General features: G+C 43.9%; 1 protein-coding gene across 10 annotated transcripts; it reads left to right on the top strand.

Moving 5' to 3' along the window:
• The first annotated feature begins 794 nt into the window (after nt 1–794).
• DET1 (DET1 partner of COP1 E3 ubiquitin ligase) lies at nt 795–22,355 on the top strand. Of its 10 annotated transcripts, none has more exons than XM_078078896.1 (6): nt 795–901; nt 5,817–5,858; nt 6,821–7,913; nt 10,687–10,874; nt 18,075–18,266; nt 21,699–22,355. In XM_078078896.1, the coding sequence occupies exons 3-6, from the start codon at nt 6,831–6,833 to the stop codon at nt 21,886–21,888; spliced, it is 1,653 nt and encodes a 550-aa protein (XP_077935022.1). In that variant the 5' UTR covers nt 795–901; nt 5,817–5,858; nt 6,821–6,830; the 3' UTR covers nt 21,889–22,355. The 10 variants fall into 10 exon arrangements, with proteins under 10 accessions (XP_077935022.1, XP_035969314.1, XP_035969319.1 ...); XM_036113426.2 differs by lacking the exons at nt 795–901; nt 5,817–5,858 and adding an exon at nt 1,080–1,407 and having other exon boundaries at nt 6,821–6,923; nt 7,063–7,913; XM_078078895.1 differs by lacking the exons at nt 795–901; nt 5,817–5,858 and adding an exon at nt 2,829–3,649 and having other exon boundaries at nt 6,821–6,923; nt 7,063–7,913.
• The last annotated feature ends 1,934 nt before the right edge of the window (nt 22,356–24,289 follow it).

Here is a 24,289-nt window from a genome sequence, read left to right on the forward strand (position 1 = left end):
ACAAAAAATAGCGTGAGGGACGCCTGGGTGGCTCAGTCGGTTAAGCGTCTGCCTGCTTTCGGCTGGGGTCAGGATCCCAGGATCCCAGGGGCCTGGAATCGAGTCCCCCATTGGACGCCCTGCTCAGCAGGGAGCCTGCTTCTCCCTCTACCTGCTGCTCCCCCTGCTTGTGCTCTGTCTCGCTCTCTTTGACAAGTAGATAGATAAAATTAAAAAAAACAAAAACCACAAAAAATAGCATGAAGTGGCCGTGGAATGAGAGCAATCGGAAGCAGTCACGGGCGCTGAGAACTGAATGATCCGAAGGAGGCCGACGGTGGGAAATTTGGGGGCCGGCTGTCCAAGTAAAGGTTATGGGACTAGGTTAACGCAAGACGTTTTTCTGCACTTCCACTATGAGCCAGCAACTGTATTGGGCAGAATGTTCAGAGGAGGATATAGTCCTGGGGGTCCAAGCACTCACTGCGCAGGAGCGGACATCACAGAGCGGATCGTTCCTCCGCCGATGAAAGGGCGCATCTAATCAAGAGGTGAAACATTAATTTTTATCCATGTTTTTGCAAACGTGTCCAGCAGGCCCCGAAACATTACCTTAAGAGATCACTGACATGCCCAGGTTAGGGCTTTCGGTTTTCTCCTTCGCAGCTGCTGGGCCCCTGTGGCTTCGATTTCCCCCTCCGGACACCAGGGAGCGCTGTAACACTCTCAGTGTCCGCTGACGCCGCCGCGCTCTCTCCCGCTTTTCTTCTCGCTGCGCCGCACTTCCGGTGGCAAGCGGAAGCGGGGACTTGCAGCCGCGGGCGCCGGGGCCGGAGGCATGGCGGGGGCGGGGCTGGGGGAGGCTCGCGTCGAGCAGGCCGGAGGCTCCCTCTCCCCGGTCCGTTGAACCAGGACCGTACAGGTGAGGACTTCTCCTTTCTTGGGCCAGCCTCCAAGCTCGTCAGGCTTTCACCGAGGCCTCCCCGGGTTCCCGACTCCTCCCCGCGAGACGCCGAGGCCCCGCGGCCCCCGCCCTCCCTGAGCGTTCCCTTCCCATTGAGGCCCCGCCCCGGGCTTCTCTTTCCGGGGGCGCCCCCTTGGGTGTGTATGCCCGCCCCTCGGTATCCCCTTACCGCTTTGGAAGCCGTCACAACTTATTGAGGGGTGTGTGCACCGACCGTCGTGGGGAAGCTGAGACGCAGCAAGGGGGAAAGGACTTGCTTAGTACCACACGACAAGCTAGTGGCCCCATTCCGCCAGGCTTTCTTCTTCCATTCATAAATAACGTACCGAACGCACACGAGGGGCCAGCCCCATTGCTAGGCTCTGAGAAAACTGAGGTGACCGAAGTGGACATGGTTGCTTCCTGTCTAGGGAGTACGGTGTAGTGGGGGACTCCCATCATTAAACACAGCCATGCAAGTAAAAGTAGGTGTGCACACTGTGGCAGTTACTATGAAGAAGACCGAGAAAGTAATGGGGAGGCCTGCTTTGGAGAGAATGATCAGGGAAGACTTCCTGGAGGAGATGTTGCAACTTGAGAAACTATGCAGTGGCTTGGGGAAAGACGTCCTAGGCAGAGGGAACAGCCCCTGTGGATACCTTAGTTGGCAAAGAACTTGGAGTGAGGCAGGTCCAACGTACAGGAAATGAGGTTTAAGATGTTTCCAGTACAGTGATGGGGCGGACAGAATATGTGTACTGGTCAGGAGCTCACCATCTAGTGCCACAGGTAGGAGTGAAATGCAGAGACAAAGTTGCAAGCATGACAGGTGTTGTGAAGGCAAGATATGGCTCTTAGGTTGGTATTTGAGCTAAGGGGGAGGTGAAAGAAGACTTCTCTGAGGAAGAGATAATTAGGTTGATGTCTGAAATTGGAGTTAGCAAAGGGAGGAGAAGAGCTTTTTTAGATTTCAGTTAACGGCAAGTGCCAAGCTTCTGAGGCAGGAGGTGGGATCCCTGTTGAAGAAATGGTTAGAGTTAATGGGAAAAAATGGGGATGGAGAGGCAGAGCTGAGACCTTTGAGTCCCTGATTGGCATGTTAAGGATTTTGATTCTGATCATAAACAGCAGTGGGAAGATACCATCCTGTTTTAACCAGTAGGGGAAAGGACGTGGTCACAAAAGCATTTTGAAAAGATCATTGGCTGTTGCAAGGAGTGGGTTTAGGTAGGAAACTGGTATAGTATCGCAGACATGAAATTTTAAAAGTTTGGATAAGGACTGGCAGGTTGTGATAGAGATAAGTGGAAGATTAGAGGGCTATTTAGTAGGAGAGAAGACCTCCAGAGTTTGATGACTGATCAGGGGGCGGAGGGAAAGGTATCAAGGAAGACGGTCAGGTTTCTGGTTCCTGAGAGCAGGAGAGTAGCTGGGCCATTCACTGGACTAGGGGAGCTGGGAGAGGGCCAGCTTTGGGGAAAATATCATAAGTTATTCTGACTCTTTTTTTCATCATAATTCTCACAGTGACTGGAAGGCTCTTTCTTTCTTTCTTTTTCTTTCAGGAAAGATTTTATTTATTAGAGAGAGAGAGTGAACAAGAGAGAGAGCACAAGCAAGGTGGAGAGGCAGAGGTGGAAGCAGACTCCCCGCTGAGCAGGGAGCCCAATTCGGGGCTCGATCTCAGGACCCCAGGATCATGCCCTGAGCTGAAGGCAGCCGCTTGACTGACTGAGCCACCCAGGCGCCCCAAAGGGACTTTCATTTCATACTTTTTCCGTAGTGTTTGAGTTTTTATGAGCATGTATTATTTTTATAATCAGATCAATAAGAGAACAAGTTGAAAAAGTCTTAAATAACTCCACCATGTCTCTCAAAATCACAATTGTGTGATATAAAATTGTGTGTGTGTGTGTGTGTGTGTGTGTGTGTGTAGGGAGAGGGAGAGAGCGCGCATGCTGAAGGAGGTGTTAGGAAATTCAGTGAGGATTTTCTGTACAATTTGGAGCCGAAGCTAACAGGTCCTCAGCTCCGCTTACCCTACAGCCTCACACCTTTCACCCCAGTTACTGGTGTCTTTCCCTTAAGAAGACAAATCAGAGAATTTAAGATGGGACTATACAAAGTGTACATCAATTTTCTTAGAATTAAGCATCTGTTTTGCTTAATATGATCAGTGGCTCTTTCTAAGTTGAACCACTGTGGTATACTTGATCCCACGCAGCAGTTTGTCTGCTAGATGGTATTTCATGCCTAGTCCTCCCATTCCTGGGCCTTATCTGCCTTTGTCTTCCCATTCTGGTCACCCTCTCTGACTCTAGCCCCCATCTTAGGTTGGCAGGGTTGCCCTGGGCAGGGATTGAGTGAAGCAGTTTTGTGTGTTATTTGGTATTTTGAAATGCTTAAATCTTAATAGTGTGTTTTTTTAGGCTGTATCAGAATAACCACAGCAACAATGTCACTGTTACGAGGAGTAGCTGTGTGAAATTCAGTATATTTGTTGTTCAGATATGGAGGATATTGCTCACTTTATCAAGCCAAGGTCCTCTGAGAAAACTTATGAGAGAGATTGCTTTTAACAGTGGCGGGAAGAGCTGTGCTTCTTCCAAGCGTCTATTTTCTATCTTATTGGCTGTGCAGATTCTGTAACTGTTTTTTCCTTTTTCTTTGTCTGCTGAGAAAAATCAGGGCCAAATTAGAAGCTTGGCAGTTCTGCAGGTCCACATGGTATGCGTTTCTCTGTACATCTGGCTTCATCTTACTGTCCTACTTTAGTGTTCTCTTCACGATGATTGTTTTCTAATTAAAAAAAAAAATTTGAGGGGCGCCTGGGTGGCTCAGTCGTTTAGCATCTGCCTTCGGCTTGGGTCGTGATCTCAGGGTCCTGGGATCGAGCCCCGCATCGGGCTCCCTGCTCGGTGGGAGTCTGCTTCTCCCTCTCCCACTCCCCATGCTTGTGTTCCCTCTCTAGCTGTGTCTCTCTGTCAAATAAATAAAATCTTTAAAAAAAATTTTTTTTTTGAGTAAGTACAAATAATACTTTCAAAGTGTATGTAATCTTTAAAGAATGACAGTACAGTGAATGCTGATTCAAGAAAAAATGCAACCTCAGAGCTGCCAGTGTGTCCCAATCCCCATCCCATTTCTTACTTCTCACAGGTAACCACTGTTCTGAATTTTACGTTTGTAAATTCCTTTGCTTTCTGTAATTGTATACCATATATATTGATAGCCTTAAACTAGAAATTGTTTGGAGCTTATATAAAGAGAATCACATAAAAATATTCTGCTGCTTGCTTTCTTCAGTCATTGTTGTGTTCTGAGATTCATTTAGGTTGTTATATATAATTGTAGTGCATTGATTCATTGCTTCATAAGATTCCGCTGCATGAGTATGCCTGGAAGAATTGATCTAGTCTTCTGTTCATGGGCATTTGGAGTGTGGTCGGTTTTTGCTGTTGCTAACAATCCTGCTGCAGACATTCATGTTACTCATGTGCGGACATTTCTCTAGATCAGGGTTTCTCATCCTTAGCACAATTGACATCTTGGTCTAAATGTGGAAGGCTGTCCTGTTTACTGTGGGATGTTTGGCAACACTCCTGGCTTCTATTTGCTGGACACTCATAACATCCCTCCTTCCCAAGTTAGGACAACCAAACATTGTCTCCAGATGTTACAAAATTGCCCCAGTTAGGAACCAGTGCTCAAGATCAGCTGTTGGCAAACTTTTTCTGCAAGGGGCAAGACAGTAATTATTTCAGATTTGTGGGCCACGTGGTCTTTGGTCTCAACTAATCATCTGTGCCTTTGTAGGACAAAAGCAGCCATAGGTAACGTGTAAATGAATGGGAATGGCTGTGTTCCAATAAAAATTTATTTACAAAAAACAAGCAGACAGACAAGATTTGGCCTGAGGTCAGGCAGTAAGCACTCTCTTGCTGTAGTCTAGATCAGTAGGAAATATATTTTATATCCTCACCCAGTGCATAGAATTCATATATGCAATTGAAACAAGTTTTGTGAAATAGTATTTACCCTTACTATGTGTGATACAATGTGGTATTTTTTATTTTATTCCACTTTTTAAAATGTCAACTGTATCCACTAAATTGATTTCAAGGCTTCATTAATGAGTTGTGACTAGCAGTTTGATAAATTTAGTTTGGTCAGTCATAGAGGTGTGCACATCTTTAACTTGACTAGATAGCATCTATACTTACATAAAGCATTTCAGATTCCTTTTAGAAGGAAACAATATATACAAACACCACATTGTGTGTTATGTTTTTATTTCTAAAATATAGATTGGATCAGTTACTCCCTTGCTTAAAATGTGTAATAGCTGGTGTGGCGTGGAGGGGCCTGTAAAGTGTTTTCCAGCCTGGCTCCAGTCTGCTTTTCTGGGTTTCTCTCTTTTCACTCACTCTGTGCTTCCTGGGCTCTAACCACTTGGGATTACTCTGTTTCCCAAATGTATCATGCCACACTCCTTCCAAGTGTATTTTTTAGGCTTCCTTCTTTCTGAAATGTTCCTCTTTTACTTTGCCTAGTGAATTCTTGATCCTGCAAGGCCCATGTTGGAATGTTGCTCCATTCATTCATTTAACATGTTTTATGAGTACTTACTGTGCCTCAGGTACTGCTCTAGGTGATGGGATTCACCTAGAATTGGGCAGGGTCCCTGGGGTCGGTGTGTGGTGACAGATACTACAAAGTAAACAAGATAATTTCAAAATGTGACGAGGGCTGAAGAAAATAAAATAGGGTAGAATGAGAGTTGATATGGTTGGGAAGGTAGGGAAAAATCTGAAGAGTTGCTTTTTTAGCTGAGATTTGACTCTTTACCCAGAAGAGCAATTCAAAACGTTCTGCTTCCTTTTGGTCTCCACAGTTTCTCAAGAAATCCACAGACATTTGAATTGTTCCCTTCCAGGTAATATATCATCTACCTGGTTGCTTATAAGATTTCTACTTTGTGTTTTAGTTTTTAAGTTTGACTGTAATGTGTCTGGGCATGGATTTCTTTGGGTTTATCACATTTGGGGTTCTCTGAACTTCCTGAATCTTGAGTTTACATCTGTGAGGGTTTGTTTCTGGATTTTCTATTCTATTCCATTGTTATATTTGTTTTTATGCCAGTACCACACTTTTTTTTTTTTTTTTTTTAAATTACTTTCGCTTTGTAATATGTTTTGAAATCAGGAAGTCTGAGTCTTCCAACTTTGTTCTTTTACAAAATTGTTTTGGCTGTTTGGGGTTCCTTGAGATTACATGTGCGTTTCAGGATGAATTTTTCTATTTTTTCAAAAAACACCATTGGGGTTTTGTTAGGGATTGCATTGAGTTTATAGATTGCTTTGGGTAGTATGGACATTTTTTTTTTTAAGATTTTATTTATTTGAGAGAGAGATCACAGAGGGAGAGGGAGAAGCAGACTCACTGCTGACTGATCAGAGAGCACAATGCGGGGCTTGACCCCAGGACCCCGAGATCATGACCTGAGCCAAAGGCAGCCACTTAACTGACTGAGCCACCCAGGGTAGTATGGACATCCTAACAGCCAGTAAATACATTTCTTTAATGAACGTGCACTAAATGTTAGTCTTACACTGAAAAAATTTGATGTAATTCTACGTTTATTCTGTTGAATATTCCCAACAGCTAAGAGTGCTTTGAAGGTGTTCCTAGTGAATTAGGTCCTTCCCTCAAACCTGTTTTTAGAATCAGAAATGTCAGGACCATTTTCTGACTATAATCTAGGAAGGAGAAATGCTGATCACTGTCACCCTGCGAGTTCTTAGGTCCGGGGTATAAGGAGGAAAATCTCTTTGACTTGTGTATATTTATGTTTTGGTCAATTTTGTTTTGCTTTCTTGACTTCACTTTTCCACGCAGAGATGTGATAATGGATCATCATGTTTCCACCATCAAACCTCGAAGAATCCAGAACCAAAATGTCATTCACCGCTTGGAACAGCGACGAATCAGCTCAGGCAAGGCAGGTACCCACTGGCATCAGGTCCGAGTATTCCACCAGAATGTCTTCCCCAACTTCACCGTCGTCAATGTTGAAAAGCCTCCTTGTTTCTTGCGTAAATTCTCGCCTGATGGGCGCTACTTTATTGCTTTCTCTTCAGACCAGACCTCTCTTGAAATCTATGAATACCAGGGCTGCCAGGCAGCTGAGGACTTACTGCAGGGCTATGAGGGGGAGATCCTGTCCAATGGCAATGACCAGCGGTCAGTCAACATCCGCGGCCGGCTCTTTGAACGCTTTTTTGTCCTGCTGCATATTACCAACGTAGCCGCCAACGGGGAGCACCTGAACCGAGAGTGTAGCCTCTTCACCGACGACTGCCGGTGTGTCATCGTGGGCTCAGCTGCCTACCTCCCGGATGAGCCGCACCCTCCTTTTTACGAGGTGTATCGGAACAGTGAATCTGTGACCCCCAACCCACGGTCCCCTCTGGAGGACTATTCCCTTCACATCATTGACCTTCACACTGGCCGCTTATGTGATACCCGCACCTTCAAGTGTGATAAAGTGGTCCTGTCGCACAACCAAGGGCTGTACTTGTACAAAAACATCCTGGCCATCTTGTCGGTGCAGCAGCAGACGATCCACGTCTTCCAGGTGACCCCTGAAGGCACTTTCATTGATGTGAGGACCATCGGCCGCTTCTGCTATGAGGATGACCTCCTCACCGTGTCAGCCGTTTGCCCGGAGGTGCAGCGGGACAGTCAGACGGGCATGGCCAACCCTTTCAGAGACCCCTTCATCAACTCCCTAAAACACCGGCTGCTCGTGTACTTGTGGCGCCGGGCAGAGCAGGATGGTAGTGCGATGGCCAAGAGGCGCTTCTTCCAGTATTTTGACCAGCTGCGGCAGCTGCGCATGTGGAAAATGCAGCTTCTGGACGAAAACCATCTGTTTATCAAGTACACCAGTGAGGACGTGGTAACCCTGCGGGTCACAGATCCATCACAGGTATGAAGTGCTCTCCTCCCATCCCCTTGGTAAAATGGGAAGGTTTCTCTCTTTGCCTATAGCCAGCCTCTCAGGAATTCGCGTTTTCCATGCTCTTGAATTTTTGTTATCTTGGGCCTCAAACTTAAAATAGCTCCATTTTTCTCTGGCCACATGTACTTATTTGGACAAATGGAAGCTAAAACTCAAGTCATTGATATGTGGGTGGTCAGCTCGGTGATTATTACCCTAATTCTTCTGCAGAGCATTTTCAGTTCCCTTGAGAAAGAAGCCCAAGTGCTACAGGGTCAAAGTTTGGACTACCGGTGGATAATCCTGCCTTCTTGACTTTGTGAGACTGTGCTTGTTGGTCTGACTGCTTTAGATCTAGGAGTGAGAATGAGCCCACCATACCGAAAAATTTTTCTAAAAATTTGGCCTTTCCTGCTTAAGTGGTTAATGTCAGTATACTTCTTCATAAAATCCTTAGGAGGTAACTAATAGGTAAGTTAATCTGGCCGTTAAGTTTTATGACTTTACCCTGACCGTGCCCATGTGCTGGACCATAGGCTGTAGAGCAGTGAAAAGATTAAAAGGAAGCCAAAACTTCTGATCCCCCAAGTGAATCATCAGGACTGTACGTCCTAGGGTATTTCAGTTTGGATGAAAGATCTTGGAGGGGAGAGAGCTGTTTCTCAAATGGGAATCAAGTGGTGTTAAGAGCACAGAAACCTTCCAAGACTCTTGGGTTGAAACACCGTGTTGTAATTCAGGCTATTTTGGGGCATTTCTCTTTGAGAAGCTCTCCACTTTAGTGTTGGTCGAGAAAGAGACCTACCTTTCTGTACCTTTGCTCCCTGTTCTCCTGTTTACAGAATGTCTCCTTAGATAACAAGTTTGGGGATTCAGAAGAGAGAGCAAACCAGTCAGCCACAAAGAGGGCTGAGCCTCGTATCTCCCACTGGCTTGCAGTTGGTCCTGTCATAGGAGACTGCAGGACACTATTTCGTAAGACCTTACCAGCCATCCATGGTAAAATGCTTTCCAGGATTTTTCTTTTGAATCATAGCTTGTATATTCTAAAAAAAGGTGGGTGGTGGGGAGTAATATGGTTGGAGATTAGTTTTCCTGGATTCTTTTCTTCCCTGTTAATGATGAAGTTGCCCATTGAACCATCACAAATGAGCGTCTGGTCCATCTTATGTGTCATGGGAGATTGGTAGTGACACCCTTGACTTCTGTCCCCTTCTGTATTTCCCAGTCTGCCCTGGAGGGAAGGCTAGTAAGGTATGTGTAATTTTATATTCACATATTTATGATGGATCCTGGTGGAGCCCTGAGAGGGTTAAAGTGTTGTCCAGGTCTATAGAAAGGACATGAGTCAATCTTTTATTTAGGTTTGAGCTATAATTACCTTTGTCATTTGGAGGGAATAAGTTGTCTCTGATAGCCGCATTTGAGATGATCCTTCTTCCCTTTGCTAAAACATGACCCACTTATTTCTGGTAGCTCTAATAAATTTTGGCTGGACTCAGTACTAGTGCTCAGTGTTTTGCTTACAGAGCTTGTAACTTTAAACCCAATTTGCCCTAGTTGTCCTCCTACCCCCTTCCCCAGTTTAATTTGATAGGTTCCAATAAGGTTAATGAGAAAAAGTGCATCTACACACAAAGCCCTGCTAATATTATGGGTATTATTCTCAGGTTACTCTCCAGCCTCTTTAATTTACAGCCATATTTAATTTCCAGGTGACTGCAAAAGTCATGTAATGAAAGCTCTGGGAATGACTAATGACTAGTAAAACAGGTGGGCCATGTGGCTCCAGGAATTGATGATGGAGACTTAAACTCCGTCGTAGGAGGGGGAGTACTAATCTTAACATTCTGAAAACTTCTAGAGTCCTGTTGAAAGCTTGCAGATTGATTCACATTGCCACATTCATTGGGACAAAACCCAGGGGTTCCTGGAGCTTCCTTGTTAGGCAGAGCAGAGCACTGGTGGTTTAGAGGGCTAGTGACCCAGGGGCCCATTCAGGGAAGGTAGTAACTCTGCCACCTATGGCATTTGAATGCTTTTCAGGTTCCCCCTTTGATCTTAATTGCTACAAATCTCAAATGTATCTTCCAAATGCTCCTGGCTGAAAGAACATTTATGAAGAAAGAAAGGAAAATGCCTCCCTGATTTTTCATTTGTTCAGCAGCAGTTCCCTGCTTGGTTACAACTTGCCTGGGCAGTTTTAGGACACAGTGTACTTCAGGTGTCTCTCTGCGTGTTAGAAATCTTAAGAGGGAAAATAAATGTCCCTGAATTGAACTTTCAACTGTACGTATACAAGAGAAAATAATTTGCCAACAGGCAGCCACAGGTGACCAATCACTTTCTCAGCAGGGGAAAATTAAATCTGGCATTTTAAAAAAGTGCTTTTTATTTCAGGCTGGGTTGAGGAGCAAGTAGGGAATAAATACTAGGAAGGAAAAATGTTGAATTTGCAGAGTCAGAAATGAAAGATTGGAACCCTTTCTACACATATACGCAGGCCAGCTCAGTAATTCCAGCAGCACAGATATGGTGGTAAATCCAGCAGTACTGGCCATGACTGATGGCCCTTGAATGATAAAGTGCACCGCGGCTTCCTCCTCTCCCAGAACCACCTGGACATGGACCATGTTTTTATGCTAGTGTGGGAGCAGAAGTGTTTTCTTGTTTCACTTGTTTGAATTCTCAACCAAGTGGTAAGTTTCCAAGGCACGGCAGTATACCTAGCTGTCTCATAGCTCTCTCTGTTCTTCTGCAGGCATCTTTCTTTGTGGTATACAATATGGTGACAACAGAGGTGATTGCCGTGTTTGAGAATACATCAGATGAGCTTCTAGAACTCTTTGAGAACTTCTGTGACCTCTTCCGTAACGCTACCCTACACAGTGAAGTCCAGTTTCCCTGCTCAGCTTCCAGCAACAATTTCGCAAGGCAGATCCAGCGCCGGTAAGCTCTTCCACTGGGCTTAACAGACTTAATTTTTCTTTAGACAATCCATGTCCTCCAAAAACCCTTTCTGTATTCTCTCTGCCCGCCTCGCTTTGGTTTGGTCTGCCCATTGTAACCCCTTGGGTCATCCTGAACCTCTTTCTGTCTCTCAGCACCTGTGGAATTACTTGTGCATTATCTGTGATTCGTCCTAGACGAAGGAGAGCTCTAAGAGCTGTAGAAAGATAGAGACCGTGTCTTTATTATTTATTGCTGTATTTTCATGATGTCCTTTCAAGCATTTAAGTATTTTTTGAGTGAATGACTAAGGAAATAATTTTAGAACTTTTGGTTAAACATGATGTGTTGAACACATGTGTTTGTTTCTGCTCCACCCCCAAGCCCCACTAAAATGACAATAAAGGAGTAAGAGGTGTAAATATAACAAGAGCAAAGAGAATGGGAGAGGAGAGACATTGGAGATAGGAGATGATTGGCGACAGGAGAGAGATCTGAATCGGTGTTGGGAGCTGAGAAGCTAACTGATCATCGGCAACCAACTTGGCACACTTCAGAGAACAAAAACTTAAGACTGCAGAGCTTAGTCATCAAGAAACAAGTTGCCTTGCTCTGGAGAACTCTGGAAAGAGTTGGAGAATTGGAGGCCCTAGGTACCTCTGAAGATACCTAAGATGTAGTCTTAAACAGGAGGATTGGGTGAAGGTCTGGAAAGGACTAATCAGGCCCTCTAGCCCCCTTCTCTAAGCTACTCTGCCAAGTGACTGTCTTTTCCTCACTTCCGCAGAAGGCTGGAGGTTTAGTCTCTGGAGAAACTGAACCATGTAGGCTCTGGTTTCACGTTCATGAGGAACAGCTGAGGTAGGGATGAGATTTGTCATGCTAAAAACAAGAATTAAGTGAAAACCAACAAACTGAAAGTAAGATTCCTGTCCCCTTTATCAGATTTGGCAGCCAGGCTTATGCTCCTCCCGGAGGAGGTTAGAGATTTTTCCTTAGGGAAATTGACCAACCCAAAGAAGAGACCTTCAGATGTTCATACTTGGAGTCCCTCCACAAACACCTGGGTCACTCTAAATTAATACCCCCCATCAGCCAGGTCTTCCTATGAACCAGAGTTTCAGATGTAATTATGAGTATATTATTGTGAAACGAATGGTTACTTTGGGCCATTGGCCCAAGCTGAATCCTACTCTAGTCAGTCAGTGCCTTATTGGACACCACAAACTAAATTGCTCCGCCAACTCTAGCCAGTTAGGGAAAGTACCTGCCTTAGATTTCAAGATAGGTCAGACCAGAGTGAACAGATGACTCAGAATGAGCATCACTGCCACTGGAAAAAATGAACTGCAGATACATTAATGTAGTGGCATCATCTTTATATAAAAGCGTAGTACTCAGTTAGAAATAGATGGATATTGGTTTTCAGACAAGTTACTTGCCTTTTCCTTTTTCTCTGGTTCACACAAATTTTCTGCCTTATAAGCATTTCTGTTCGGTATAGAAGGATTTTTGGAGGCAGAACATGGATCAGAACTTGCTTTTTTCATTTTGGAATGAATTTTCTTCTTTTTATTATTTTTTTTAAAGATTTATTTATTTTGAGAGTAGGGGGAGGGGCACAGGGAGAGGGAGAGAGAAACTCTTAAGCAGACTTTGCACTGAGTGCAGAGCCCAATGAGGGGCTGGATCCCACAACCCTGAGATCAGGACCTGAGCCGAAACCAAGAGTTGGACACCTAACCAACTGTGCCACCCAGGTGCCCCTGAATTTTCTTCTTCTTCTTCTTCTTCTTTTTTTTTTTTTTTGTAAGATTTTATTTATTTGTCAGAGAGCACAAGCAGGGGGAACAGCATGCAGAGGGAGAAGCAGGCTCCCCACCGAGCAAGGAGCCCGACGTGGGACTCGATCCCAGGACCCTGAGATCATGACCTGAGCTGTGAAGGCAGATGCTTAACTGACTGAGCCACCCAGGCGCCCCCGAATTTTCTTCTTTTAAGATAGCTTTAAAATCAGGCAGATCATTATCAACTAATTACAAAGCTGGGTACAGTTGGCTGAGACAAAATATCAAGTCACTAGAAGTAAACTCCCATGAGGGCAGAGATTCTCGTCTGTTATATGCACTGCTGTACCCATAGCACCTAGGCCAGTGTCTTTCATGTGGGAGCAGCTCATTATGTGTTTGTTGAATGAATAAAATCACCCAGTAATTAGAAGAAGCTGTTTTTTGAGAGTTATTTCAGAATGCATCTGGAATTACGTGAAATTGTAGGAACTCAGGAGTTCAGATAAGGAGAAGATAAAGGTTGAGAAGAAAGGTGGAGTTCCAGCTTTGTGAGCCTCAGAATTTTGTATCATACCACCAAAAGATTTTGATCAACTGTAGATATCCTCATACATTAATTTTTACGTTGATCTTAAAAATTTTTTGCTGTTAAATTTGAATAATTGCAGAAAATGCAATTTTCAGTGTATATTTAATACTGATTTTTAAAAATAAAATTATTACAAGCCTTTTTCCCCCAGCTTTATTGAGAAATAATTGGCATATAACATTGTATAAGTTTATGGTGTATAACCCAACATTTTTATTTTTTATTATTTATTTATTTATTTATTAAAGATATTATTTATTTATTTTTAAAGATTTTATTTATTTGACAGAGAGAGACACAGCGAGAGAGGGAACACAAGCAGGGGGAGTGGGAGAGTGAGAAGCAGGCTTCCCGCGGAGCAGGGAACCCGATGTGGGGCTCCATCCCAGGACCCTGGGATCATGACCTGAGCCGAAGGCAGACGCTTAATGACTGAGCCACCCAGACGCCCCAGATTTTACTTATTTATTTGACAGAGAGAGAGAGAGCAAGCACAAGCAGGAGGAGTGGGAGGCAGAGGGAGACGGAGAAGCATACTCCCTGCTGAGCAAGGAGCCTGATTTGGGGCTCAATCCCAGGACCCTGGGATCATGACCTGAACCGAAGGCAGACGCTTAACCAACTGAGCCACCCAGGCGCCCCAACTCAACACTTTAAAACATAACCCTGGGGAATCTAGATGCCATAGGAATTTGGTATTCAGTATTTGATATAAAAAGGAGAGAGCTTCCTGCTCAGCACCACTCCCCCTGCTTGTGTTCTCTCTCTTGATGTCTCTCTCTCTGTCAGATAAATAAGTAAACAAACAAAAAATAAAGGAGAGAGCAGATTGTGCCAATACTATTTGAAATTTTACATTGTTTCTTCTTATGTTTGAATTCGTATATCTATTTTATCTCCCCCACAGAACTGTATCGTAATGTAACATTTCATTAACCATCTTGTCATGCTTTTCATGCTTTGCTGCGTTGAAAATACAATGTGTATATAAATTGGAAGTATTTTTTATTTCTTGTGAGCACATGGCTCTAAAATGCGCAATTTTACAGTCTCCAGTAATCTTTTAGTAAAAATAAGTGAAAGTGATCCATTCTAGGTTAGACTAAATGTTCAAGAAAAAAAGAAGGGGGACACCAAGGATCATGAGTTACGTAAGGAAAATCTTTATTTTGAAAGAGACCAAAATAAAACAAACAGTAGAAAGAATAAAGGAACAACATTGCAATCACTGAAATAATTTAAGCTATAAAAAAAAACATTCCTAGAAGAGAAATTTAAACTTTGTTAGGTATAGTTGAGGAATTCTCCAAGAAAATAGAATAAACAGATAAAAGTAGGAAAATGGGAGAGAAAAGATGAAAAGAAATTGGAGAATTTGCCCAGGATGTCCAATATCTGGTTATTTCCACAAGGCGCAGTAGAGAAAATGATGGGGAGGAAATAATGTAAATAATTTTCCGGTCGTGAAGAACATAAATTTCGAGATTGGCAGGACCTCTCAGTGGTGTGCTAGTACTGGCTCCTACTGGCTCATGAGAGCCAGTTTATTAAGCCTTCAGGGATTTTTGCAAGCTATTGCTAAATGCGGTCGTTATTAAAAATTAATTATTTCGGGGGCGCCTGGGTGGTTCAGTTGGTTAAGTGTCTGCCTTCGGCTCAGGTCATCATCCTAGAGTCCTGAGATTGAGCCCCACGTTGGGCTCCCAGCTCAGTGGGGACTCTGCTTCTCCCTCTCCCTCTACTCCTCCCCTGCTCGTGTTCTTTCTCTCTCTCTCAAATAATTAAAATCTTTTAAAAAAAATCATGTCCTTAATTAAAAAAATTATTTTGTAGTTACTTTACTGTTGTTTATGCTTTTGAGTGTATTTGTATCTATTTTATCTGTATGGTGAAAATACTATCTAGTTAAGCACTAGTGCTCATCTTTCAATAGCCCCACATTCAGCGATGTCACATTGGTACCTTGAAATTGACCATAGCAGTAGGATTTACAGCACAGAAAGTGGCAAGTGCTGCAAATCATGGCTTTTGCCCCCAGATAAATAATTATTAAATCTTTATTAGCTCCATCAACTACCTAATGAAAAAAAGACCCATACTGAAGCATATCATCATGAAATTTTGGAACATTGAGGGGGCACCTGGGTGGCTCAGTGGATTGGGTGTTCGACTCTTGATTTTGGCTCAGGTCATGATCTCAGGGTCATGGGATCAAGCCCCATGTTGGGCTCCATGTGGAACCTCTTTAGGATTCTCTTTCTCCCTCTCTTTGCCCCTCTCCCCCCACGGTCTATCTCTCTCTCTCTAAAATAAATAAATCTTTTAAAAATGAAGTTCTGGAACAGTGGGGAGAAAGAGAAAATTATAAAAACTTGTATAAAGAACATACATTTCACATGTTAAAAAATAAGCCATCAGATAGCTTGAAGCCAATAAAATCATGCCTTCAGGATTCTGTGAAAAAAATGATTTCCAGTCTAGAATTTTATATCCAATAGGGTGGAACAAAGACATTTTCAGACATGAAAGTTCTCAAAAAATTACCTCTCCTGTACCTTTTCTAAGGAAGCCTCTGGAAAATAAACCACAAAAGCATGGTACAGGAAATAGTCTGAAACTGTGTAGTTGGGGGGAAGCTGATGGTTTAGGAAAAGGTGGGGAGGAATTGATTAAGTGTAGGAGAGGTTGTGGGACCTAGTACTGGAGGTGCTGGAAGGATAATCTCTATGAATTTAGAAGTCCCCATGAATTGAAGAGAGGCATAACTGGGCAGAGTGACAGTGAGCCAGGAGTTAAACGCCAGAGGACGTCCCAGGGATAACTGCTTCATGTTTTTGTCAGTGAGGAGCACAGAGAGTGGAGCTGGTAGTGCCTCTGGGGAAGATGAACTGCTTCAACCTAGAGATTGTTGTGGAGGCTGTGACTTATGATCATCATGCAGCCGTGGGCCAGCCCTCATCATTTGAAGCCAGTGAGCTAGGCAAGGCAGAGTGTGGATTGTGAGAGGTAGTACTAGATCTTGGCTGAAAAGGAGCTGAAAACCAGAGAATCCACAGTCTTTGATTCCAGCTCATCCAAAGGGAAAGAAAGAAGTTCTCTTTGGCCCAAGATTTATTTTTATGATTTACACTGAGGCTGTGAAAATTACTGTCAAGAGGAGTAATAGAAAAGCAGTACTGAGAGCTAGGCTTTCTTTGGGGGAAACTGAGAACTGTTGATTTCCGTCCAATATCACAGGTTAATGGTGAAGACAAAAATCAGAACCCATCTCATCAAGCTTTCTAGTCTCCACAAAGTTGGGAACGTTCAAGTTTTTAAATTTTTTTTTTTTTTTTTAAGATTTTATTTGCGAGAGAGAGAATGAGAGACAGAGAGCATGAGAGGGAGGAGGGTCAGAGGGAGAAGCAGACTCCCTGCCGAGCAGGGAGCCCGATGCGGGACTCGATCCCGGGACTCCAGGATCATGACCTGAGCCGAAGGCAGTCGCTTAACCAACTGAGCCACCCAGGAGCCCCAAGTTTTTAAATTTATTTCATTAGTTTTCATTCCATTAATTTCAGGGATGAAATGTTATATTTTCTCCCTGGATTAAAAATACTATTTTCCCCTTGAATTTTATACCATATGATATGCTCTGATATAGAGATTTTTAAAAATATATTACTGATACTTGACATTCTTTCTAAGAAGCTATGGGAAAGTGAAAAGATTAAAATCAAAATGTGATTACACAAACACAATTATCATTTTGATATATTTCTTTGTCTTTTTTTAGGCCTGAATTTTTTTTTTTTTTTAAGATTTTATTTATTTGACAGCGAGCCAGAGAGCACAAACTGGGGGAGCGGCAGAGGGAGAGGGAGAAGCAGGTTCCCCGCTGAGCAGGGAGCCCGATGCAAGGCTCTATCCTAGGACCCTGGGATCATCCCCTGAGCCGAAGGCAGACGCTTAACCAACTGAGCCACCCAGGCGCCCCTTTTTCTTTGTTTTTTAATCATACTGTGTAGACAGAATGTAGCCTGTTTCTTTTACTTACCATTATGATAAACATTTTCTCTGTAACTGTGTAATCTTTGAAAATTACAGTTTTCCAGTAGGTTTTTAATTTTTCATATATTTATCATTATCATAAACAGTGCTGTATTGAATGTGCACAGAGATTTTTCTGCATGTGGGATTGCTTCCTTCGGGTAAATTTCTAGAAGAGTAGAAATACTTGGTCAAAGGGTATTAAATTTGGTATTCATGACAGTTGTGAGAAAAAATTGCTCTCTTGTTATTATTACTAAAAGTAAGTGAGATACGTGACTCTGTGTCCATGTTCCTGGTCTTTAGATACCGATGTTTCTGTGGGAGTACAGGCAGCTAGCTCCGAGACTTGAAACGAGGGATAAGGAATTTATCAAAAGTTTTGATGAAAGTTGGCTTATAACTGATCCCAAGAAGAGTCAGAGAGAGGCTGCTCTTCTCCACGGGATTCTCTGCTCTCTGTAACTCCTTTCTAATGCTGAGGCTGTTATTTGGGGGAAGTAGATTTGAGTATCAGAAGTGTTGTCATAGAATAGTTACACTCATTTTAAACTTGTTTGGAGAGTCTTTGTTAATTTTTCTAAAGTAATTTAATGTTCCCACTTCAAATTCTGTTTTCTGAGAATATTTGTAGCCAGGCAGATTTGGGATATGTGAGAGTTCTGACTTCCTTCACTATCTAGATTTCTATTTACAGAATGAGTTGTTTTTAGACATGTTTTATCAATTTAAAATCCAAGGCAGCTTTGCGTGCCTGCTAACGCAGCCTTCCTCACTGGTGCTTTATTTTAGGTTTAAAGACACTATTGTAAATGCCAAGTATGGAGGGCACACAGAGGCAGTGCGCCGGCTGCTGGGCCAGCTCCCCATCAGTGCCCAGTCTTACAGCGGTAGCCCCTACCTTGATTTGTCTCTCTTCAGCTACGATGACAAGTGGGTGTCTGTCATGGAGCGACCCAAGACTTGTGGAGATCACCCTATCAGGTACACCATCACTGCTTCAGCTGCTAACTGCCTAAGGGCTAAAGATGGCCCGCTTTCTCTCTCTCTCTCCTTGGACCTCATTCCACTGTGACTGTGCCCACTTGTACTCATGGGTTGAATTGGAAGGACAGGCTGTTTCTATAATGTGGTGAGTGCTTTTGATCATGTAGGCACTAGTCTCATAAATTAAGTAGTTCTGCTCTTTGCTTCTCATCAAAACATCCAATTCAGATAAGTGTTGTTCCTTTTTAAAGGTATCCAGGGTAGGAAAGCACACACCATTGCGTAGTAGTGTTCATAGTTGAGACTTTCTAATTTTATTTCACTCAAATGATTTTATCCCCTCATGTTATTTAGTAGAAAAGATAGCAGAGATAATTTGGGGGAACAGGCAGGTTTTGGAGAAACTCCTGCTTCCTCACTTGAGAAATTTTGGAGTGTAGACTACTGTGTTATTGCTAGAACCTTGAAAACTAAGTCCTTGCCTCACAAATGTCCACTCCACAGACCCCTCCTTCTCTCCGTTTTGGGAGCTTGTGTTGTTCTGTGTGCTGTGTTAGGTCCTAGGGAGAGGAACTGGTACCACCACCACCCGTGGGGTGATTTCAGGGGAGGTGTGTTCCTGGAACCCTTAGCTGGAGAGTGGAAAGCCTTTTTCACATGGAAACAGTGGTGGGTAGTGTTTCATGATCCAGCTTCATTGTGTATTAAATAGGCTTGTGTAACACATTCTAAACAGTTAATCACCGCTCATGGTATTTCCTCTGGGAAATTGCAGCCATGTTCCAAAAACCAGTTAATTTTTTTTTTAATTATAGAATTTATTTATAAATTATATAAATTTATTTTTTTTAACATATAAAACATGGAAGAGTATAATGAACCTGCACGTACCCATCACCCAGTTTTAACAGTTATCAACTCATGGTCAATGTTGTCATCTCTTTCCATCCACTCCCCAGCCCCCCAACTGCCACCCTTGATTATTCTGAACCAAATCTCAGATTTTATTTTATTTTTTTTTTTTTTTTATTTTTTTTTTTTAAAGATTTTATTTATTTATTTGACAGAGAGAGACACAGCGAGAGAGGGAATACAAGCAGGGGGAGTGGGAGAGGGAGAAGCAGGCTTCCCGCGGAGCAGGGAGCCCGATGCGGGGCTCGATCCCAGGACCCTGGGATCATGACCTGAGCCGAAGGCAGACGCTTAACGACTGAGCCACCCAGGTGCCCCAAATCTCAGATTTTATAACATTTTACTTATAGATATTTCGGCATGAATTTCTAAAAAATAAGGACTTAGAAAAATATAACCTCCATACCATTATTCTGTCTTTTTTTTTTTTAATTTTTTTTTTTTTTAAGATTTTATTTATTTATTTGACAGAGAGAGACACAGCGAGAGAGGGAACACAAGCAGGGGGAGTGGGAGAGAGAGAAGCAGGCTTCCCGCAGAGCAGGGAGCCCGATGTGGGGCTCGATCCCAGGACCCTGGGATCATGACCTGAGCCGAAGGCAGACGCTTAACGACTGAGCCACCCAGGCGTCCCCCATTATTCTGTCTTAAGAAAATTATCAAAACTTTATGACGACCACCAAGTACCTAGTTTTCACATTTTACTGTTGTCTTGTAAATATCCTTTTAATGGTTCCATTTGTTCCCATCAGGATCATACACTGCATTTGGTCGCTACTCCCTTAAGTCCATTTTATCCTATAGGTTCTGCTTCCCTCTTATTTTCCTGGCAGTGAAATTGTCCTGTAGTGTTGCCCACATTCTGGAGTCTGCTCACTGCATCCCTGGAGGAGTATTTACGATTTCTCTCATCCTCGCACATTTCCTGTGAACTGGTAGTTAGATTTAGAAGCTCAAACAACCCACTTTACCTTACAAGCCCTTTGTGTGTTGGGGACTGTGTGGGTAAGGTGACTGTGGTTTTCACCCATAAAAGTGTATCACGGGCCTCATTTGATATTGTCAAGGTAGCATGAGATACATTCCTCTCCTTTCTAACCTGCCTTTCTAGTTTGAAAAGAGAGTAACCTAAGTAACAAATTTGGGAATGCCTATTGCCGCTGACTAAAGGGGTTTTTCACTTATTTTTAATATAAAATGAGAAATGTGAGCATACTGAAGGCATTGGAAGAGGAAATGCCATGACTTGAACACCTGTATTGTATGTTCCATTCTAGTCTCTGTCAGTATGCATGTTCACATGGACATTGTTGTAATCCTGGTTAGCGTCGTTCTTTGTAGCCTGCTTTTTTGTGTGTGTTGTTACATAGTCCTCAGAGTTACAGTCCTAATGACAGCGTATTATTCCCTCAGTTAGATGTACCGCAGTTGACTGAACTAGTCCCCTGTCACTGAGCCTTTATTCTCCTGCATCTTTACATGGGAGCTGTGCTAGAGTTGCCGTCTTTATCCATATCACTCTGTCCTCCATTTAAATTAAATTCTGAGGATATAAATTCATGGAAATGGGATTATTGAGTCAGAGGCTATGAATATCTTTATATCTGCCATATGTTTGCTTTCCAAAAGGGAAGTTATAGACCTCTGTAATTCAGAGCTCTTCATTTTCTAGGACTTCCCTTAATTCAGCCCCAACCCTGAACATCTCTAGTTCCTGATACCCAAGGACGCTTATTTTGCGTATGGGAAAATGTCTTTAAGTATGGGGATGAATGGAAGTATTAGATGAAAAATGAAAAACTACTTAGTATTTTGTTTTTGTGTGTGAAAAAGAAGGACCTTCCAAAAGAATATATTCTTAAAAATGAAAAACTCAAATATGGGCCAAGATCTGCGCTGTCCAGGATAGTAACCACTCACCACATGTGGTTGTTAAGCGCTTAAAATGTGACTAGTCTATATTGAGACGTGCTCATGTGTCACACATCAGATTTCAAAGGCTTAATACAAAAAACGAATGTGAAATACCTCATTAATATTTTTTTTTTTACCTGGATTATAGGTTGAAACAGTAATAGTTTAGATACCAGTATTGGGTTAAATAAAATATATTACTAAAATTAATTTCACCTTTCTCTTTTTACCTTTTTTAATGTGGCTACCTGGTAATTTTAAAAGTATACACGTGGCTTGCATTTCATTTCTAGCCTGGCCTAGACAGTCTTGGGGCAGCTTTTCTGGAAAAGGGTAGGCTGTAGTTAAGGCTGTGACTAAGGGTCATCTTGGGAAAGAGAAATGACCCAATGATTCAGGACAGCACAGTAAAATTCATAATGCCCCTGTGCATAAAATGAGCTGCTCAGACGAAGGCGGTTTTGCATTTCTGGTAACCTGGGGCCGATGAAGAGGAGATACTGTAAGATTAAATAACGAGTTGCTGCATTCCCATGCTGTGCAGATTTCAAGATGGTGGTGAATATCTATACCGTCTTCTCTTTTTCTCCTTGTTCTGTTCAGGTTCTATGCCCGGGACTCTGGTCTGCTCAAGTTTGAGATCCAGGCAGGCTTACTGGGCCGCCCCATCAACCACACAGTGCGACGCCTTGTTGCCTTCACCTTTCACCCATTTGAGCCTTTTGCTATTTCGGTGCAGAGGACTAATGCTGAGTATGTTGTCAACTTCCATATGCGACACTGCTGCACGTAGGTGCCTCACCAAAGCCCAGTTATCTGGTCTTCCAAGACGTTGCCCCCTGCTTATCTCGGTGGACTCTGAAGCAAGAGCTCCTGGCTGCCAGCTTTGTTGGTTCCAGACTGTGGTGCCTCACGGGGAGAGCCAGAGAGACGAGCGAGGGTGGCTCAGCCTAATGGAGTTGTTACTGTCTCCAACTACTGATTGATTGAAAGTCCTCTGGTCTTTTCCCTGTGGGAATGTCCAGCATTAATTAAGTCCATTTAATTTTTGTCTTATTTTGCATTCTGTTGCTATGAAGATGAGAGCATTACCCCGTTCCCCCTTGGCGTCCATTCTTTGGCATTATGGTATATGCGGTCTGAAGCAGGGATGTCTTGTTGACTCTCGGGAACTGTGCACATCCTTCCATGTGGCCGACAACAGGGCTGTCTTTATATTAAAAAAAAGAATAATAAAGCCTTGGTATTTTCTTACTTAGATATATCCCGTTTGATGATTGCCTTATGTCCTGATCTCACCGCTCACCGAATGCTTTTCCCCTCTGTGGGTGCCGGGAAGGACCGTGAAAGGGGCCGGGGGCCGTGGCTCCCGCAGCCACCCTGGGGAGAACTTAGTGGTGTGTGCCAGTGTGCAAGAGCCTTCTCGGCCAGGCCTGTTTCCTTCCCTGGGGTTTTCTCCTGGTAATTGTTACAGCTGGAGGCACTGGGCATAATTGCACACTGTCATGAGGAAGCATGCTCCCGTCTGTGCCATCTGTGTCGTGCGGGTGGAGGAGCGAGCAGTTCTCTCTGGCCACAGCACATGCAGACGCCGTGTGGCACGTACCGCGACTGGGGGGAGAGCTGGCAGGCTCCTGGCATCGCCGAAGACGTCAGACCGGTTGTTCCTGGACGACCGAGCCGTCACAGCTCCTGCAGACACCTGCTGGGCCCCGGCCCACCTCCTTCTGTACGGTGTCGGCCGGTGTCCTCCAGCGGCCTGGCCAGGCTGTTTATGTTTCATCTGCGTAATGTATCCACCATTTATGTAGTAAGCTTGTTCAGTAACCTCTGACTTTGAAAGCAGCCTCGAAATGTTGGGTTTCAGAGCAGGTTGTGAAAGGTGCTATGGATGCAGATGGATTCTGTATCCCTCTGACATCCCTTGGGAACATGACAAATGTGGGGTGAGACACTGAGCCCCACTAAAAGCAGTTCAGCTCACTTCATCATCTTCGGTATTGAATAGCTAAATTCACTCTCATTCAGCATTCAACACAGGATTTGAGCACCTAGTATGAGTCAGGTAGATGCTGTGCTCTGATGTGGAGGATGAGGAGAGAAATAGAGAATTTTAATGCAGTACGGCCAAAGCCCCTATAGCAGTTGTCTGGGAATGGTGGAGGAGGATGAAGGAGAGGTGGAGAAGGAAAGCTCTTCTGGGGAAGGGACGCTGGAACTGGATAAATGGGAGTGTGTCATGTGAACCAGGGCCGAGGACAGACGTTTCAAGGAGAGCTCCAGCATGCCCAAAGGTGTAGAAGCATGAAAAGGGCCGTCAGGGCTGTGGAATGGTAAATAACAGGGCTGCGGCACGAGCTGTGTGGGAGGCCAGGGGAATGTGGCCGAATCGTGAAGAAGAGTCTTGTGCGTGGTGCTAGGATTTTGTGCAGTGGAAGAACTAATCTGAATTTCACAAAGACCGTGTTTAGCAGTCCGGAAGTCAGGGGCACTGGAGACTGGAAATAAGCCGACAGGCCTGTAGGTGGCAATCCAAAGGAGAACGGGAGGGTTAGGATGACATCCCTGGGCGGCATCGGGAACGGTGAAATACTGAGGCATCCTCCTAGATTCTTTGTAGGTCATAACAAAATCAGGGTCCCACAGCAGTCACGTTTGTGGGGCTCAAGGAATCTTTCTTTGTAGACGCACTTTACCTGCAGCTTTGTCTTTGTACTGGGTCGATCAGTTGTGCCTGAGGGACTCGCAGCGTGGAAAGAGCACGGAGTGTGAAGTCACTTGGGCCTCAGTGTGAATCGCCGCCTTCCTGCCCATTAGCTCTGTGACCCTGGGCCCATTTCCTAGCCTTTTTGAAGCTCAATTTGTACTTCCCTCCACCTTACTCATCCACTCCCCTGTTCGTATCTTTCATTACGTCTGACTACTGAGCCATCCTCATATACCCTCCTCGTCTGTTTATTCTCCCACTCCCTGGAATTGCTGCTTGACACCTTCATTTCTCTTCACAACTCGTCCTCCCATTTCTCATGATCACCTTGCCCCCCACTCCGTGACAGAAATAGGAACAGGTGGGAATTCCCTTATCTTTCACCATATCAACCACGTGACTTGGCATGTGGGCTCCTTCCCTGCCTTTCCTCCCGAGTGAAGTAGCCCTGCTTCTGTAGCAGGCCAGCTCCTCCACCTGCTCACTG

The sequence above is a fragment of the Halichoerus grypus genome, chromosome 8 (assembly GCF_964656455.1).
Source record: "Halichoerus grypus chromosome 8, mHalGry1.hap1.1, whole genome shotgun sequence".
NCBI classification, from domain to species: Eukaryota; Metazoa; Chordata; class Mammalia; order Carnivora; family Phocidae; genus Halichoerus; species Halichoerus grypus.

Bases quoted from the DNA above. Each gene is read 5' to 3' on its own strand.
- DET1 (XM_036113424.2), top strand. From the start codon at position 4,005: ATGCTGATTCAAGAAAAAATGCAACCTCAGAGCTGCCAGTGTGTCCCA. The intron at 4,082-6,820 runs GTAACCACTGTT...TTTTCCACGCAG, and splicing joins CCATTTCTTACTTCTCACAG to AGATGTGATAATGGATCATC. The intron at 7,914-10,686 runs GTATGAAGTGCT...GTTCTTCTGCAG, and splicing joins GGGTCACAGATCCATCACAG to GCATCTTTCTTTGTGGTATA.